Raw genomic sequence first — 20,141 nt, 5'->3', positions numbered from 1 at the left:
GGAACCTGTGATAGAGATAGAGAGACACATAGATAGATAGATAGATAGATAGATAGATAGATAGATAGATAGATAGATAGATAGATAGATAGATCAACAAGTCTGCTTTTGTCAAAATAAACGCTTCATGCACAGAGTTAGATGTGAACATTTTAGTGAAATGTGCAGCAGCAGCACACTGATCCATTTCATCATATTCTAGGTACCTCTTTATAGATAGACCTTTTTGTTAAAGATATGTCACCTGCCACTAAACTCTACTGACAAAAACCATAATTCTACCTCTCAGATCTTTGTAACATCTGAACTTCATTCATGCTGAAAGGAAACAAAATAAAACTGTCTTTGTTTGTCTTCCGCTCCTCCAACAATCAGTCGTTTCAGTCACTCTCCTCAAAGCCAAAAGTTTCACATGGGGGGAATCACATGCACTAACGTGCACGTGCAGCCGGACCGGCTGGATAAACAAATCACACATACAGAGAGGTAGTGTGACTTCATTCTCTGCTCAGGATGCCTTTAATTCATTCTGTCCTTAGAAAGCAAACAGCTGTTGTTGCTGTACTAATGTTCTATATCTCATATATGAAAATAACCTAGTTACAATAGTTAAAGTAAAATCTGCCCAGACCTCTTGGGGAGAGGTCTTAACTTATGTTTGATATTCTATCATACTTCACTCAGAAGCCTCCATGTGGTTATCCGTCAATGATGCTGTTCACTGCTTCATCTCTTTCATTGGAATAGGGAGCAGAAGCTCCACATTGTAAACGCTTGTCTCTTCAGCTACAGGAGGTGTACTGTAGATGTTTGCATTGGAGCTGATCTGCCATCTTGTGGAGCCCATAGGTTACTACAAATACTGTTAGACAGGCCTTCAGCAGGGTTTGGAAAATCCAGATTTATCAGCAGTGGTTTTGTCCACATTACTTTTTCTAAATGACAAATGTGCTGCTTGAATAATAAAATAACCACAACACACTGCATGAAAAATGGTAAGACCGTCAGCTGGTTTGGGATGATGCCGCTGATTCTTGTTTGGTCCACATTTGGCAGCCAGGCTGAGTCACGTCTGGCACCATGTCAGCTAACAGAAACATGAAGCAGACTCACAGTGATGGTCCACTAACATCTGATCAAAACCACAAAGACTCAGTGGTCCAAACTTATTCTCATCCAACTGAGGATTGCAATTACAAACTGCTTCATTTTGGGCCAATATGTATAACTGATAATTTTCAAAGCCATGAGAAAACTACATTTAACTTACAACTAAACCAGAGCTTACCAGTGAAGAAGGAAGAACTCTGTTACTTCAGCAATAGAAGCAGTACAAGGTCTTGGGTAAAAGTACTGTGGTATTATTATCAGAATCTACTTTTAAGAACATTGTGCTGTGACTGATGTCAATATTTAGGCAGTATTTCATTGTTGTAGGTGGAATTAACAACTTTATATGCAGCTAGTATAGTTTAGTCAATTAGTTTCTAATGTAGGTGTGAGGCCTGCATGTGAGGGGTCATGAGATGATTAATGGGGCAGAAAACTGCAAAAAAAAAGTTCTGCTCCACAAGATTTTTATTCGTTCTCTGGACTTTGGAATGAACCTGCTTTGTGTGAATTAATGGATAATTTGACCTCTTTGTACCTCATTGAAATGAAACCATGTTTAGAGGGGAAATCACGTGACAATGAACTCAAACCAGATGTTATTTTATTATTTTCTCATTTTTAGTACGAGGTCAAAAACCAAAAAGATTGGGAATGACTGAAGTTTTTAATGCATTCATATTTGTTATGCAAAACTAACTAACTAAAAGTAACTACAACTACAAGTAAAAAATAAGATTATTATACTTTTATATTATGTTTTATAGTATATACAAGGTAGAAATACAGAGTACAAAATACTTTTAAATACAAGTACAGTTCTTGAGTACAATCACAGTAGTTATCACAGTGGTGGTGATGGATATGTCTATAATATAATCTATGAGGTGTGGACAGTATTAACAGTTGACTGTAACTTTTTATGCTGTCTTTTTATCGTTTTGTCTTTCTCTATAAAGTGTGACATAAGCCTGTTATTACACTGTTCAATGAGTAGTAGTTAAACTTTAAAGGGTGAGTTTCAGATGAATTCCACTGTTAAGTTTTGCTTGATTTATTCCTTCTAACCCTCTTAAATGATCAGTAAAGGGCTTCTGGCATGGACAGGCTTGGATCACAGGATATTCAGTTTGCAACAAAGCAATACAATAAATTACAGTAAACTTGGGGGAACACGATGACTTCAAAACATTACCATATCATAACATCTCTGTGGAAATTCTCTCTGAGTAAGATCGTGATTGACAGGCTCCGCTGAGTTTATCTGGGCTGCAGTTGTAGAAAATATTATGTCATTTGAATTACGAGTGAGGAATGTGCTCTCTGTTTTCAACATCTGCCTGTCAGAAACTAAAGTCCAGAGCAAACAAATGTGGTGAAATTCATCCTGATTTAATCTTTGTTTTGGATTCATTGTCCATCACTGCAACACAGTCTGTCTGGGTCTGAACCAAAGTACACCATCAGGTTGAAGAAAACTGTTTTCACCGCTGCATGTGGAAAACAAAAATACAAGGGAAGAAGAATTTAGACTACATGTCAGCTGACAGTACAGCACGCACAAACACATCCACTTATACGTAAACTTGCACACATGTAAGAGCTCAAATTATTGCAGCATATAAACAAGTCTTTTTATTTTTTGGAATTTATTTACAGGATTCATGTGTATCACAGAATCTGTCCTACTCTGAGATTTTAACAATAGGCAGTGTCCCCTGATCCTCTTTGTACTGGAATATTAGTACATTTTTATAAATGTATCTATTGATCACAAGATATCAATTACCATGTAGAGATGTCTTCAAACTGTTTAACTGTCTGACCAACCCAATGACACCCAATGTGCAGTGATATGAAACACACAGAATGAAGCTCTTTCTCATTGAAGAAGGTGCATGCAATCAATAGTTTGTAATTTTACCCAATTAATTATATATTTAATATTTATCTTTGCAACAAAAGAGCTGCTCATATTCATCAGGTGACATGACAATGTTGCTCTGTAAACAGGAAACTGTTTTTCAAACACGTTAACAACTTTACAGTATGGTAATATTTATGTTGTTCTGCTGTCCTCATGTGGCCAAAAACAATAAAAAGGAGAAACAATCAATGCAGCTTTAATCCTGCAATAACCACTTTTTGTTGTTGTTTTTGGCCACACGGGGGCAGCACATAAATACAGTCGTTATTGAGCAACATCACTAATTTGGAGTTGTGTCATCTAATGAAGTCCAACATCGTCTCTCTTTTCAGCTCTGTTTTTGGTCTCCACCAACTCCACTACATTCACCAAATGGTCTCTGACTGTGTCTGTTAGCTGTGTGCTGATTGCTGAGCAGTGTTGTACACCTTGAGATGGAAATGATTCACTGAGAAACTGAGAAACTGAGAAACAAAGAGCTAAAACTCGCTTTAAATCTCAGTAAACATTAGAGGAGCTGCAGATTCAGGTGATAATTCTGTTTGTTCATCACTATGGACAATTCATACATATTTAACATTAAACATCAATTAGAAACAACTTTAAGGACTTCAATTATGAAAATATTTGATTAATTTTATGATTGTTTCAGCACCAATTTCAGTAAAACATTTAATTTTTGTTTGCATTAGTCCTTTAAACATTTCAATGGCCACCTGATGTCCAAGTGTTTCTGTGTGTGTGTGTGTGTGTGTGTGTGTGTGTGTGTGTGTGTGTGTGTGTGTGTGTGTGTGTGTGTGTGTGTGTGTGTGTGTTATTTCTGGATGTTCAGTTGTCGGATCTCGTCCACTCTGTTGCGATGCAGCTGGAAGGCGGGAGTGACCCAGCGACCACACGAACACTGATCACCACACCAGTTGAATGAGCCCAGCTTCGAGCTACACTTAGGACACAGCAGCTACACACAAACACACACACACACACAGAGGAAAAAAGTGGAGGGTACCATGAGATGAAAAGGCTGGTGTGTTTTAAACAGCATCAGCAGTCATGGGAAGATGATCTTAAGTAACATTTATACTTGTGTGGAACTAATCAGGTCTGCTTGAGGTGTTTTTATGGTTAGGGTGTGTTACCTGCCCATCCATCACTCCAAGTAAAGATTGTTCCATCCACTGCACTGGCTCAATGAAGTAAGATGTACACTGGACGTCTCCTGGACAACAACACGTCATATCATTACTCATGATAACTACACGTTCAGTATGTTTAGTAACACCATCAATGACTCTGTGACACCAAGCCAGCATGAACTACAGCAGGATCGTGGTGTTCACATATGTGATGCCTGAGCTGAGCACTGTGGGAAGCGCAGAGAAACAAGTTCAAATTCAACTTTAGCACAGCTACCTGCTATCTGTCTGTTTAAATATTTAATATTTATCTGATCCTTTCCAATAATCTTCTAGTTTCAATTTTATTAACTAAGTTGTTTCAGTTTATGTTTCTCGATAATTGCATGTTGCACAAAATTTATGTCTGGAAAAGGACGCATCACTGTAATCATAGCACATGGTCTGAGATCACTTGAATATATATATATCTTATATATGGATAAATTCTTTAACGTCTTAATAAAAATCAGGACAGAAATAAGCACGGACATTTAAGTACGGTTGTGTTCTCACCAGTGAGGTTACGGGACTTCTTGTGACTAAAGGCCAGAGCTCCTTCTCCTACTGGGTGACTGAGAATACTGGAGTCACGGAACAGAGTTCGTCTGCAGAGGAGAAGCAGGATTCAGGATGCGTATTTCAAAAATGTTGAGTTATTCCTTTAACCACTGTGATGACAAGAGGATCTATATGTTGAACTAAATGCAGCCTTTGTGGCACTTTCACCTGCACTTCCTGCAGCGATAGGACACTTCAGAGGAGCTGGAATGGGCAGGGTCAACGGCAAACAGCTCCCTGGGAACATGCTGCAGCTCTGCTCACACACACACACACACACACCAATACATTAAACACGTTCTATATATGTATACATACATATATAGAAATATGTTCGAAATCAAGACACATATATGAACCATGTAAGTAAAGAGTGTGTTTGCCATGTTTTTTTGAACACAACTATTTTGCGAGTGTGTGTGTACGTGCACTATCTAAGTACGGACTTCGTCACATATTCACCAACAGTGGACTCCAAAGCTAGCCCTGTTGGTCATGCTTTAAATCATCCTAAAACTCTGTGTAACATGCTCTGGTAATGTTACTGAGTTTTTGCTTAGTGGGGACCTGCAGGTGTGTGAGTGTCACACACACACACACACACACACACACACACACACACACACACACACACACACACACACACACACACACACACACACACACACACTGTATTAAAATAAAGGGCAACCCAGAATGCAGGAGAGAAATTAGTATTTTATAATCAAATAACAGAAAACAGAAAAACAGGATAAAATCAAAAATAAAATGGTCAGTCACTAAAAGCATGATTTGACATTAGACTTTCACTAGACTAAATACAATTCCAATAATTCACGCTAAATAATTCAATAATAATTGGTAAATATATAATTCACTCTAAAGAATTCAATAATAATTGGTCAATATATAATACTATAACTAATGTAAATGTTTGATGGTACATAATGAAAGTTACCTCTTAGATATCATGGAGTGACATTAGCACTCCAGCATGGATAAATAAATGGATCATTATCAAATGAAAATAATAACCTAGACTCAATATCATATCATCTATATTGTTGTTAGTAAAGGGGGCGCTCCCCTTGTTTTTTTGTTGTGAAAACATTGTGTTTGTACATATAGATTTTGTGTATGTTCATGTTGTCATTTTAAGACATTTATGAATGAAATATAAAATTTGCCCTTGGTAGGTGGGGAAATGGTTTTGATTTTGTTGATTTTGTATTGTGGATGTAACTGTATGATCGTATTTATATGTATTCTGATTTATTGATTGTTTTAATAAGAACACTAAATGTGTTATTGAGTAGCAGTATGCTAAGAGCAAAATAAACCCCAATCCAGCTGGCGAAACAACAGATGTCCAACTTTCATTACTACACAGCGCAGAGTCAAATTAAAGGAGTGTCAGGCCAGATCGGCTACATGTACAAGGGATAAATCACCTAGATGATGGATTAAACTCAAACATACTACTGCAAAACAAACACTATATTAAGCTATACATATTCACTTTTTACTAGTTGCTTATTAGTATGCATATTAGTAGCATATTGTCTCTTCATTAGTCATAATTAAGCACTTATCAATGCCTTGTTCTGCATGACAATATTCTACAACTACTGGACATTAAGGGTGTGTTGTTGTCACTCACTAGACTTCCTTCTTCTTTCAAGGTACAACCCATCACTTAAGAATAGGATCTGTTATTTGGAGTAGTTGTGTGCTACAAAGGATTTACTAAGTATGTAAAGGAGACAACATTACAATAAGGAATCTCTTTGGGCTAATATGTTAAATGTTAAACCACTAGTGAATTTGTTATGAACAAGAAGACCTCCCTTTAGAATGGGGAACATATTCATGAGTTAGTTATGAAGAGAGAATTCGAGTGTTCTACTACCACCTTATAAGGCACACACTGAGCAAAGCATATTAACATCATTATTCATGTACAACTGCATGAATATAGAATATGGTCATGCAGAATGAATGCATAAGTATTTTCTAATGATTAATAAAGAGTCAATATGCTACTAATATGGACATAAAACAATGCAGATTGGATTACTTCACATTTCTCCAGTGTTTTGTATACAGATTAACTCTGTGTTGGATGGCAATATTCATAACACAGCTTCTTAAGACAACTGTGATGAAAAAACAGCCATCAGTCACTTCCATTCTCTCTGCCTACTTTTAATGTCTTGGTGTCACTATTGTGTAACATAGACTGACACATATATACAAGCTTTTGTGTGCATACAAGTACAGAACTCAACAAAATATAAACCATATGTCTAGACTTGTTAATGTTATATTTTATATCTTTAAAAAGTGATATTTTATGACAGATAGCAGCACATCTTAGCCATCTTACTGTCTTACAGTTATGTTTCTAATGAATATCTTTATACACAATACAGAAATATGAGAAGTTATATTTGATTTTTTGGTGTTTTATTTTTTATAGTTTTTTTTTTTTTTTGAACATTTAATGTCTTTGTGGGGGAAACCTGAGCACCAGGAGAAAACCCACGCAGACACATGGAGAACTCCACACAGAAACAAGATGGTGGTGTTTCTGTGCTGCCCTGAAAGGCAAAGTTCTCTTTGACATGCCTCTGGAGGAGCCTGGATCAAACATAGACCACCTCCAAAGTCATGCTGCCCCCAAACGGTGGAGTGGTAGGGGCTGAATGGACACATGATGGGGAAAATGGGGAGTGGAGTGAGGAGGGATGGAGGGAAGATAGAGGGATGAGGGGGGAAGGAAGAGGAAGCTACTGTTGTGCGACCTGAGTCGTACAACAAGGAGCCCCCCCCCCCTCAGGTTGGCTGTCACCGCTTTTCTTTTTGTGGATGCAGCTCAGAAATCCCTTCTTCTTCTTCTCCTCCTCTGTTTGTATCCCTGATGTGACAACTGTTCCTTCGTTACTCGTTACTCTTTCTGTCTGACTCCTCTCCGTGTCCTCTTCTTTTTGGAGCAGGGACTTCTTCTCCTCCTCCACCAGTTTCGATGTCTTCTCCGAGTCCTGTTGTTTCTGGATCAACTGCTCTTTGAATTTCTTCTCCAGGGCGTTGTATTCTCCCTGCCAAGCTTTGTAGCTCTGGAGAAATTCAACTCTGCAGCTCCTCAGCTCACTTGTTGTCTCTGTGAGCTTCTGGGAGAGTCGATCAATCTCTTGTTTGTCCTTATTTTTCATTTCCTGGTCTTTTTTGTCTTTTTCTGTCTTCTCATTTTTCATTTTCAGCTGAAGCTCCTTCACTTTCTTCTTCTCCTGCACCAACTGTTCTTTGGTGGCCTCACAGCTCTGTTGTTTAGTGGCCATCTCCTCTGTGAATTTCTCCTGCAGAGCGTTGTATTTGGTCTGCCAAGCGTTGTTGCTTTGAAATTCAGCACTAGCCTCTGTGAGCTTGTGAGAGAGATCATGGTTGTTGCTCTGCAGATCCATGATCTGTTTGTCCTTCTGGAGGAGTTGTTGTTCCATCATTTTCAACTTCTGCTGCAAGTCATTCTGCAGCACAGCGCTCTCCTGGACTTTATTCTTCTCTGACTCCAGCCTTGCGGTCATTTCTTCATTTTCCTGCTTCCTCAGGAGCTGGATTTTTTCTAACTCCTCGTTTTTAGATTGCAGCTGTTTCTGGAGGGAGGAGACCTGTGCCTCAAACGATGAAATGGTCTGGTAACTCTTTTTAAACTCAGTTTTGAACTCATTCTCCCTGAGCTTCAGAAGTCCCTCCAGTCTGTCGATCTGCCATTTATAATTGTGTAATGTTTTGCAGAGCTTCGTCCTGTTAATTAGTAAGTCTGACCTTTGACGTGCCAGTTCATCCACTGTACCCTGCAGGCGCTCAGCCCTCCAGTGAGCAGAGTCAAGGTCCATTTGCAGAGGGTGGACATCTGGACGAGATCTTGAGTAGTCATGAGGAGCAGTGTCAACAAACCGAACACGCCGTCCTCGGGGAGTCCTTGGATTTTGGCTTCGTTCCATTGTCTGTGATAGACTGTAGTTGTCTGTGATAGACTGTTTGTTGTTGTCTGTGATAGACTGTAGTTGTCTGTGATAGACTGTTTGTTGTTGTCTGTGATAGACTGTAGTTGTCTGTGATAGACTGTAGTTGTCTGTGATAGACTGTAGTTGTCTGTGATAGACTGTAGTTGTCTGTGATAGACTGTAGTTGTCTGTGATAGACTGTAGTTGTCTGTGATAGACTGTAGTTGTCTGTGATAGACTGTTTGTAGTTGTCTGTGATAGACTGTAGTTGTCTGTGATAGACTGTTTGTAGTTGTCTGTGATAGACTGTAGTTGTCTGTGATAGACTGTAGTTGTCTGTGATAGACTGTAGTTGTGCAGTGAGAAACAAGTTCCTGTGTTGTTGTTCTGACACACAGCAGAGTTCTAGAATCCTAGATCAAAGTTCCGTTTCTTGGTTTTGATGTTTGATCCTTTGATTTTGAAAGTGGGAGGAGCTATGTGAAAAATGAATAATATTGTTTTTGTTTTTTTAAAGTGGGAGGAGCTATGTGAAAAATGAATAATATTGTTTTTGTTTGATTTTTAAAGTGGGAGGGGCTAACCTGAAATTCATTCATTTTTTCTCACATGTTAAGTGATTGGCAGTTGAACCTTCTGTAGTTTGGATCTGAATGAAAACTTCCTCGTTCAGTCACCAGAACAAAAGATGAACTGTGTGCTGCAAGGATGTTTGTAGGCCCAACATACAGCAACCTCTGTGTCTGTGAAATGAAGTCAATGCAGAGGTGCAGACTGTAATCCTTCAAGAGGCTGCTTGAGGCTGGCTACAAAACATTTCAACCTCCTCTGTTATATTCATACTTGTCTTAGTTTCCCCAGCCTTTCCGTCCAGTACCCTTCGTTCCCTCTGCCCATCCCTTTTCTCATCCATTGACTCCCCCTCTTATCATTACCTTGTATTTGATCCTGCACATACCTCTGCCATCTCTCCTTTTCCAGATACAGTCTGGAGCCAATAATCAGCACAAATGACTACACCCCACATTGAGTCTCCTCCTTCCACCTCTAATACACCCATCCTCAACATCCTTATATTAATACACCCATCCTCAACATCCTTATATTAATGCACCCATCCTCAACATCCTTATATTAATACATCCATCCTCAACATCCTTATATTTCCTTAATTCATTTAAGCTTTCAAATCACAATGCAGCATGACTGAGGCTGGTGAATCAATAATCAATAACAAGTAAAGATCCAAGAGAGAAAACAAGATAACTGAACATTGTCCTAATGACATTTAGCTGTGTGTGTGTGTGTGTGTGTGTTTACCTGGGTACTTCTCAGTGATCTTGGTCAGCCTGTACTGTTTGTACAGAGGACTGGAGGTGTCCACTTCACACTGCATGGTCTCATACAGGAGTGATATTGATCACTGTACATGCACCTGGTTTCCTCTACTATTCATGCTGAAAAGACAGAGAATGTAACCCCTTCCAATCCAGAGTTACAGGGTGCTAATCACCATGTACTGCTCTGTATCCTTCAAGGTATGAATAAAGCCATTGATTGATGTGTAAAGATATCTGAATGGAAGAAAGTACTGTACTTAAATCATACAACATAAAGAGTACAACAATAAAGTTTATATTTTTAGTTGCAGGATTTGCAGGTGTAGTTTATTTTTCTTGAGTCCCATTTGGCACATCCCTGATATTACTCCGGTCATCTGAAAAAATCAAAGCACGACCACACCTTATGATAAAATGTCATTGGTTATAGTTATGGGCTTTTAATGAAATCGTATCATGTGCATATATCTCAGCATGTCACAGATATCCCTAACATAGCACTGTTTTCCAGAACAGTTGATGCAATGTGCTTCCTCAGTCCATTAATGTTGCTGGCTGTTGGGCTGACGGAGATGCTCTGCCCTTTGAGAATGCACTCAGCGAACTGAAAATTACCTCGTCACTCCTTGACAGTGCTTCATGTTCTTGTCACTCTCTCCAAGAGGGTCAAGGAAGAGGCAAGTCTTCTGGGATGGTTTCATGACCTATTGGTCAGTAAGGGAAAACACCTGCATGTAAATCTAAGAAAGTCATATTCCTTTATAAATTCAATTAATACAAGTTATTTCAATTAAATGCCAAATAGATACGTTACAATAACGATAATTTTTTAACTCATCAACAACATCCAGTGCCCACTCTCATTTAAAATCCCAATGATGTATTTGTACATCAATGGATCCAGCTAAAATAAAAATAAGCCACAAAGTGAGTGACAAGTGACAAAAAAATGTGTAACATAGTCTTGAAAGAATAAAAGCAACACCTGAAAATTGAAAGGACATATGGGAAGACGTTTACATGGTAAAGCTATATACATTCACACATATTGTAAAGACTTCTGCCAGACTTACAACAATACTGACATTTGTTCATTAGATTTGTACATCACTTACAACTAATTGATAGGAAAAAGTACACCTACTTTGTGCAGTCTGTCGCTGTTGTTCCTTATGTCTGTAATCCCATATGTATTGACAGCAAATGCCTTATCTTGTGATTGCACATTATGTTGTTTTACCAGCAGCTCCAAGTAAGCATTGATAATCTGTGATGACATGACATACTGGAATAAGACCAAGGTTTAGTTACTCTATATTCAATCTAATCTTAAAAATTAAAGCTACTACTTACAACAGAAGATACCATATATATTTCGTAGGGACCTGTGATCTTATCTCAGACATAATATGAACATGTTACACATACATGAGGTGAAAAGTGAGCGCATGTATTGACTTTTTTGTTTTGTTTTTTGGAAGCACTGTGGTCATAATTATCAAATAACGTCTAAATCATGTTATAGAGCTTCAGATTTTAAAGTGAATCATAGATACAGCCACAAAATGACCCGTATTTAAAGACATAACACTGCTATATGCTCATCTGCTGGTGAAATCAGTGCACACCTGCACCACATGCATGACGTGTAATGCATGTAAAATTGTTGGCAGCTGGTGTCTGCTCATGTATATTACATAACACAAGAAGATGGTCAGGAGTAGTGTTTAAATACAGAGGAAAAAATAAGTCTCAAAATCAACATAACAGATGTTTAATTACATCATCCTAAAAGATTCTAAAGGAAACTCACTGTATTATGTCTGCTTGCTGCTTTGAAGAATGATCTTCACACACGCCTGAACACAGACTATACTGTTACAGGATTTACATGACATCATGTTAATCCCAGTATTGAAAAGTATTGGAATTGTTCAATTTTTATTTATATAGCAAATCATAACAGAAGTTATCTCATGAGACAAAAATGTTATCATTACCCACATCCAAGTGTTGTGTTTATAAACGAAAGCCAACAAACAATGTTTGGAAATGAACAATAGTGGAAAATCTATCAAGATACTCATAAAGACATCTCAGTCCAGGAAAAAAACAGATTTGACTTCACTTTTCAGCCTCAACAAAGCATCCAGTCACTGTTATGTATCACTGCTGAACATGACAAACATCCTCTGTCTCAGGTATGAGTTCTGACTGGTGTTATAGAGTGTAGATTTACAGAAACTATTAATGCATTCTGTATTGTTCCCATGATAAAATTAGAGCCGATACATAGAGCAGCAATAACATGAAGCTGACATTGGTATCATTGACTTAACAAGCGCAGCAGCAGCTGTTGTTGTGCTCATGATGTTAAACTGCTGCATCTGAGTAGAAGTGCACAGTGTAGAACAGGCAAACATTTTACAGTGACAGAATACGATTGCAATTCAAATACAAAAATGTGGAATGCTTATGGTATTATCAGTCTTATTAGCCAAAAGAAACATATGGGGGGCAGCTATGGTAGAGTGGGTCATCCACTAATCACATGATGGGCGGTTCGATCCCTGGGTCCTCCAGTCTGCATGTGAGCATGCAAGTGTCTTTTGGCAAGATACTGAACCCCAAATTGCTCCCGAATGCTGTGCCATCGGTGTGTGATCGGTGTGTGAAACTGATGAGCAGTTGGCACCTAGCATGGCAGCCAATGCCATCAGTGTGTGAATGACTAGAAAGGTGCTAAAGTACAGTCCATTTACCATCTCACATCCACAGTGTGCATCCCATACTGAGAGTAAACAAAGTGAGAACCACTCGGAAAATGAAGTCCACCATGAAATTGGCTTCAGCTATAAAGGCGAAATAAAGAGTAGGAAGATACCAGGAGGGTGAGGTAATGTGAGCAGACCCTGGTCAGCAACCCACAGTCTCATCAGAGAGTCATTACCAGTGTCAACTGAATAAAAGCAGCAGCAGTAAAACTGCATTAATGAAGCCGGCTCTTCAATCATCCTGTCAGCTCACTTGGAGCTTCATAGAGTAACAGACCCCGCTCTAACATGAACTTTATGTTTTTAAGGACCAAACTTAAACTCATATGGTGAGAATAAATTCATCTAATTCTTCTTTTAGTCATGTTTCATTTGCCAGACAGTCTTTAAACATGTTTCATCATGTCTGTCTGGATTTCTGTTTCTCAATACCTACTAAGTGTGTGTGTGTGTGTGTGTGTGTGTGTGTGTGTGTGTGTGTGTGTGTCGCTCTCTCTCAACTGCTCGCCAGCATGCGTCCCACAGTCTGGTACTTGGTCACAATGTGTGGTGTTAATAAAGTTTTATGAGTCGCTTTAATCTGACCGTCTGACCAATCACACCATCTCAGTGTGAGCACACCCCTCCCTGAGGACTAATTAGACGCCTGTCCGTCACACATAATTGAGTGTTGGAAATGAAGCAGAGCACACACATGCATGCGGTCAGTGAGAGCAGCAGGTGAATGTGAACAGAGTGGGTGCGCTCATTCGTTTGTGTCTGCTGCACTAACTCATCTCTGCAGCAGATGGCCTGTAAGCGTGGAACAGACGCTAAACTGCCTTTACAAACCTTTAAAAGATTTTATATCAAACTTGTGTTTCCAGGAAAGCCACTATGAGGAGAATGTTTATGTGATTATATCATCTTTCAGTTTATGATGATGCAAAGTTTGGGTTTGTAAGACGATACAGTTTATGGTCTGCTTTCAACCTCAGAATGCATGTATTTCTCTCACAGCTCTTTTTGATGAGCAAACAAATATAAAATATTAAAGAAGATACACAAGAAGATGTCAGTTCAGTTTTGTGTGCTTTGACATCATGTAAGTTGATCATTTGAGACAGGGGTGTCCAAACTTCTTTTAAAGAGGGCCAGATTTGACAATGTGAAGAGGCCCAGGGCCAATACTAACATTTAAAAGCATCCAGTATGAATTATCAGAGCTTATCTCATGTACGAGGTGTTGTGGTGTCATTACATGATGTTGTGCTTACAAAGAATAGATGCTTATTGAAATATTTCATATCATCCTGCATCCAGCGTCTTCTTAGGTTTCTGTCCAGATCTTTACTCATCTTAATGTTAGGAAGAGATAAATCAGTCCAAAATGAAGCAGTTGATCCACTCCAATCACAGTAAACGCCTTGGCAGGCTGACCCCTCTCATTCATGCCCTCTCTTTGGCTCTTTGCCCTCCTCCCCCCACGTGCAGACACTATTTATGACCCGCAGACTGAAGCTGGATTATTGAAACTCCACCGCAAAAATGGTCCAAACCCCATGACATCAGATTTGGCTTGTTAAAGCACCTCATTCTTCAAGCTGGCAGCAGGGAAAATGTGACCAAAGGGCAACAGGTAGGAGTGAGGTCACGTGACCTGACATTGAAGTATTCTGTATTATAGTATTTATTGAGTATGGTTTAAATGTAGTATTATGACATTTTAAGCACTGAACTGACATGTATATGTGAGTTTAGTACTTAATGATATAGAGGCGTCTACATTGAAGGAGTCCAATTATATATATTACAAACATGCTAAAAAGACAGTGAAGCCAGACTCTGTTGTGCTAATATACAAATACTATTAAAGTAACTGGAGTCATTTGTAATTAGTTACTTTCCATCTCTTAAAAGAGGTTACTGTGTGTAGGAGTTCATTTACTGTCAGTGACGTTAAAGTATGTCTTGGCGGTTTTTAATTAGTCTGTGGGTGTAGAGTGTGTGATGCTAATTTAAAGTGTCCTGTGTCATTGCCTTTGTCTCTCTCTCTGTATAAAAGACCAACAGACCTACAGACTGAAAGAAGCTGAGGAGAGGTTACACACTGAGAAGGTAACGCATTGCTGCACCTACAACACTGTTACTGTGACGGTGTCTCTCTTTGTCTATCCATGCAATGCTGTGTTAATATCTTTGTAGTTTGGCTTCTTTCAGCTATATTGTCAGATGAAGATGATGATGAAGATGATGAAGACAATGTCACAGTGCCTTCTGTTGCTTGGCCTTGCTGTTACCTACACTGCTGCTGGACCAGGTACTGAACACACTGACATGTGTGTCTTTAATGTGTTTTCATTTACTTTTAAATTCATTATTGAATTATTCTTCTTCTTATGATAATAATAATACCCCTCATATCTGCTACATGCTCTGGTTAAGCATCTGTTATGGTCTCTAAGTGTCTGCTTATACAGCAGTGATGTATAATACACCCATGATAACTTCATGATTTAGACTATACTCACTCTTAAAATATCCCTATATGCCTTATATTATCGGGTATCACACAAACACACTTAACACACCTTAACATTTCTAATGATCAGCAATGTCTAATGTTTAATATTGTGCCCATAATACCGTGGGAGGCCCTGCAGTCCACTTGATGATACTGTATATATGATGTATAACATGGTGTGAATGGGAATGAAGGATTGCTGAGGTTGTCTGTCTTCAGGCAGCTGTGTGGGTCGCTGTGGTGAGAGTTTCATCAGAGGTCAGCAGTGTAACTGTGACTTCAGCTGCCTGCAACATAACGAGTGCTGCCCAGACTATCAGGCCATTTGCACCTCAGGTAAGACGCTAAGAGACAAACCTTTTGGACCTGACAGCAGCAGAAACACAACATGAACAATGACTGTATTTGGTTTAAGTGTCAGAGTCAGTGAGCTACCAGGACACTGAAACTGAAGCAACTGAATGGAATTGATTATTTTTATTATTTATACGTGCGTTTTCCTCTTGTGACAAATGTATTACTTTCTGTGGGGAACTGGTATGTGACAGTTTCCTTAAAGCTTTTAAGCTTGTTTTTAGAACGTTTTATCTTCTTTGAGCTTGTTTTTTATTTTTTTATTTTATTTTATTTTTTTTTGCCTCTTTAAGCTTATTGTTTTGGTTTCTATGGAACTTTTTTAGATTTTCTTAGCTCCTGTTTTATGGCACATTTCAGTCTGTTTCAGCCTCACTGCCATCATCATGTTTTTTTTTATTTTTTATTGGTATGGTATGGTATTATGATAGACAACTGGACTTGCGTAGTTTCTTAAAAATGTTTTGCCAAGATAACTTTCGATGAATGCTTCGATATACCCACTGCAAACTTTCTCAGATGAGCATTTAGCGGCTGATGAGCCAGATTTATCCTGTGGAATTATGGGTCCAAACTATTGCAAATGTGGTTTCATGTCTGCTGGATGTGTAATAGACAATTATTTTGTCTTAACTTATTCTGCCCCCTGGTGGATAAAAATGTACCAATGCAGCTTTAAACCTGAGACAGTTTGGAGCAATTGAAAGCAGCGTGTGTTCTCATGTCGATAATGAGTTTGTCTGGCTGTTGTTCTCAGTTCAGTCCTGTCAGGGACGCTGTGGTGAGACCTTCAAGCGTGGTAAGGTGTGTGAGTGCGATGCACAGTGCATCAACTACAACACCTGTTGTAATGACTACAAGCTACAGTGCGGTAAGGGCCACCACAGCAACAACACAGTGCAACACAAACACAACTGTAGTGGAGTTCAAAGAGTATGTGACATGTGTCTCTGTCCACAGATGTTCCACAGCCCAGGACTTATCAGTCTGTGAGGGCCCCAGCTTCAGGTCAGCAGCCTCAGCTCCAAACATGTTATCATTTTTGAGAAGCTGCCTTTCAGTGTTCTTTTATTTTTTTCAATACTAAACTGATGTTGAATAACAGGCGTGTCCTCACAGTCTTCATTCAACTGACATCTTTCTCCTTCTTCATCGTTTTCTCCTCCTCTTCAGGAAGTCGTAAATTAGAGAGGAGCAGGAAAAGGTTGAACAGTGATAGCGAGGAATGGTACACAGGTACATGAGACAAAGATGTTCACCGTGTCCAAACAGCATTCATTAAATACACTGTCAAAGCTTTTACTACTAACCCTGCATGCTGCTGCAGTCTGACAGACCTCTGGGCGCACTGCTTATTTATCATGTGTTGATATTTTGAATGGTTTCAAATGTGCTGGGGAAATCACACCGCCAAAGTAAAATAACTTAGGTAACAAAATTGGCACCTGGAGATGGAGGGAGGTGGGGGTGGTCAGTTCAGGTCATCCAGCCACTGTGATGAAAGCAAAGATTTGATCTTTATGTCTTCACATTGTCTTTATTTTTTACTCTCTGACACATTCAACTATAACAGAACCTTTACTTTTCCAGACTACTGGTCATCTTAAGTAACTTTAAATACAACAGTGTTTAAGACAGTGAACAAAAATGTGATTTTTCTGTCATGCTAATTTTGATAAATATGTTCTTATGCAGGAAGGCACCGCTGTGCACAGTACCCTGGAGCTCAGTGTGTCCTCACTCCAGTGCCAGTACCAGCCAAGCAACTCCAACATGGTTTGGAAGATTTCTTTATACTTTATTTGTATTTTATTTTTTATTTAACATAAAAACTTTCTCTTTCTCTTCTCCTCCTGCAGGTGTGCCATCTCTGAGCAACAGAGCTGCTGGAGGAAATGTTAACGTCCATGTGGTGCTGTCACCTGGAGGAGTGGCTCCATCTGGACCAAGTCAAGGTTCATTAAACATTTCATTCTGAATATAACAGCCGTTTCATTGGATTGAGCTGAATTTGTAACTACACTGAGGTGTTCTTTTTTATCTCTTAAGGATATCAAAACTTAAAATCAAGTGTAAAATATGGGACCTCTAAAATGAACACGATGGATCCATTTTTTACTTTTTAGTGCGTAAAATAAATTGTGTGTGTGTGTGTAGGACTCTGTGATGACCCTGAACTATGCAATGAGTCTCCCATCAATGGAATCACAGCTCTCATCAATGGGACCATACTGATATTTAAAGGTGAGCGTGTGTTGTTCGTCATGTCCAGTTGTCTTTATGGACATGTATTGTATTGCATGTATTAAACTGAGTGTAATGAAAGACTCAGAGATAAAATTATATTCTATAAATAAGAAATACATATTTAAGTAATACATATACATGTGCATGATTTTTTATATAGCACTAACATGAATTGTACTCATAACACAAGTTATCTCATGACACTTTCCATATAAAGCAGGTCTAGTGCACATTCTTTATAATATCGTTTACAGAGAGTGAACAATTCCCACAATGAGCAAACACTTGGCGACAGTGGCGATGAAAAACTTCCCTGTCTGTGTACATGTTTTGTATGTTAATGTAGTGTGATGAGGTATATGTGTGTTTCAGGCGAGCTGTGCTGGTCAGTGGACCCTGTCACTCGCTCGGTTGGTCATCCACGGAGTATCACAGACACTCTGGGTATCTCTGCTCCCATTGATACTGTCTTCACACGTGCCAACTGCCAAGGAAACACCTACATCATCAAGGTACAACGACCAGAGTCCATTATCACTGCTGCTATGTCACTGTGTTACTGATGTTGTTTTTATAACTGCTTAATGCCTAACTGGATCTTGTACTAGCAGGAAAATCTATTGCTATTACTACAAGTACTGACACCACCATTATGATGATAATGTAGCATGTACAGATTTTTCAAAGTCTGTTTATGCTGAAATGTGTTACAGTGAAATCAGTGTTTCACAATAAAAGATCACTGATGTGATGGGATGTGATGATGGAGGTCAGAGTGCAGTATGCCCTTATCTTCTTTGTCTCTGCTCCAGGGAGACCAGTGCTGGCTTCTAGATGCGAACATGGTGATGGAGCCGGGCTACCCCAAACCTGTGGCCTCTGAATTCCCTGGTTTGAGGGGAAGCATCCGTGCTGCACTGGCAGTACCAGCCACCAGGAGCAGACCAGAGACTGTGTACTTCTTTAAGAAAGGTGAGGAGAACACAAAGAAACAGAGAAACAGAGGCGCCCAGAGCCAGTTACTGAATTCCAGTGGAAATGTTTGAAAAAGCTGAGTGGACCTTTGAGATGAAACTACTTAGTCACGCATGGTGTCAAGGTCAAAAATGAACTTGTGTATAGATGTGTGGGACTGGATGGAAATCAGCCAACAAGCTCGGGTGATATACAAAGAACATAAAAAACCCAGAAGGGGGACACACAGCGTGTCTTTGTAATGCTGACTGACCAGTGGTCCCTGTTTGTCCTCTACAGGAGACGTCATGCAGAGGTTCTCCTTCCCATCAAGCAGCATTCCAGACTGCAGCAATACACCAAGAGGATCGTATCAGAGACGCTTCGATCACCCAACAGGTAAACCTGACAGAGCTTGCCCCTAAATGCCTGCTTTTTAAAGAATCTCCTCTACAAAGAGGTGCAGTTCGGTCCTCACCGCTAACAATGGTTAAGTTTTAGTTTAGTTAATCAACGTATCTTCTTTAAATGCTGTTTTTACTTCTCAAATCCAGAAGTTCTTCTGAGTGGCGAGATCAAGCTCAAAGTGTCCCTGAAGGAATTGCCAGCCCCGGTCACCTCTGCCATGTCCACGCTCAGCCCTGGGTGGACTGACCGATACGAACACTACGTCTTCTCTGGACGTAAGAATCACCCAGAGTGCAGATTCTGTTTATTGTGGTAGAGAGCAGCGGGATCTGTGGGATCATTTGTAGTTTGTTGACTGTGAACCAAACACTTTGTTTCATTATGTGACTTGTATCTTGAGTGATCAGTCTGTTTCTCTCGTCTCCTCTGCAGCTCTCTTCTTCAGCGTCCAGGTTTCAGGCACCCTGCCGGCACTGACCAAACCTGAGCCGACTGCAGTCTTCTCACCCATCGTCAGCCCCCCGGTGGCAGCTCCTTACCCAGCCCCTCCCCCCAACTCCATCAGAGTTTGGCTGCACTGTCCATAGGAACATCCTGTAAAGAAGATGGAGGCCTTTTTTCTGATATGTTTTGCATCTAGAGTAGCAGTTTTTTCTTCTTCTTTGATATCATGATTTTAAGATGTCGACTGATTGTTTCAGGGCTACAGTAACTGTGTCCCACTCCTATATTTCCTTTTTCATACGAGTCAAAATACAGAAACAATGAAAATGCTATATTAAAACCA

General features: G+C 39.4%; 3 protein-coding genes across 3 annotated transcripts; 1 reads left to right on the top strand and 2 right to left on the bottom strand.

Annotated features, from left to right (window-relative positions):
* Positions 1-3,270: 3,270 nt before the first annotated feature.
* dusp12 (dual specificity phosphatase 12) lies at positions 3,271-10,201 on the bottom strand. The gene is made up of 5 exons (XM_027283605.1): positions 10,095-10,201; positions 4,939-5,026; positions 4,726-4,817; positions 4,174-4,253; positions 3,271-3,995 (listed from the first exon to the last, which is right to left on the bottom strand). Exons 1-5 carry the CDS (start codon positions 10,168-10,170, stop codon positions 3,852-3,854), a joined length of 480 nt encoding a protein of 159 aa, XP_027139406.1. The 5' UTR covers positions 10,171-10,201; the 3' UTR covers positions 3,271-3,851.
* LOC113746700 (centrosomal protein of 63 kDa-like) lies at positions 5,626-9,285 on the bottom strand. The gene has a single exon (XM_027283604.1). The coding sequence runs from the start codon at positions 8,769-8,771 to the stop codon at positions 7,560-7,562; it is 1,212 nt and encodes a 403-aa protein (XP_027139405.1). The 5' UTR covers positions 8,772-9,285; the 3' UTR covers positions 5,626-7,559.
* A 4,770-nt stretch (positions 10,202-14,971) lies between the features above and the next one.
* Positions 14,972-19,941, top strand: prg4a (proteoglycan 4a). The gene is made up of 13 exons (XM_019266732.1): positions 14,972-14,985; positions 15,088-15,187; positions 15,611-15,727; positions 16,503-16,616; positions 16,706-16,753; positions 16,919-16,981; positions 17,441-17,521; positions 17,605-17,700; positions 18,365-18,504; positions 18,805-18,964; positions 19,247-19,345; positions 19,501-19,629; positions 19,787-19,941. The coding sequence occupies exons 2-13, from the start codon at positions 15,100-15,102 to the stop codon at positions 19,939-19,941; spliced, it is 1,290 nt and encodes a 429-aa protein (XP_019122277.1). The 5' UTR covers positions 14,972-14,985; positions 15,088-15,099.
* The last annotated feature ends 200 nt before the right edge of the window (positions 19,942-20,141 follow it).

The sequence above is a fragment of the Larimichthys crocea genome, chromosome X, assembly GCF_000972845.2.
Source record: "Larimichthys crocea isolate SSNF chromosome X, L_crocea_2.0, whole genome shotgun sequence".
NCBI lineage: Eukaryota > Metazoa > Chordata > Actinopteri > Sciaenidae > Larimichthys > Larimichthys crocea.
This window is presented reverse-complemented; position numbering and strand designations above follow the sequence as displayed.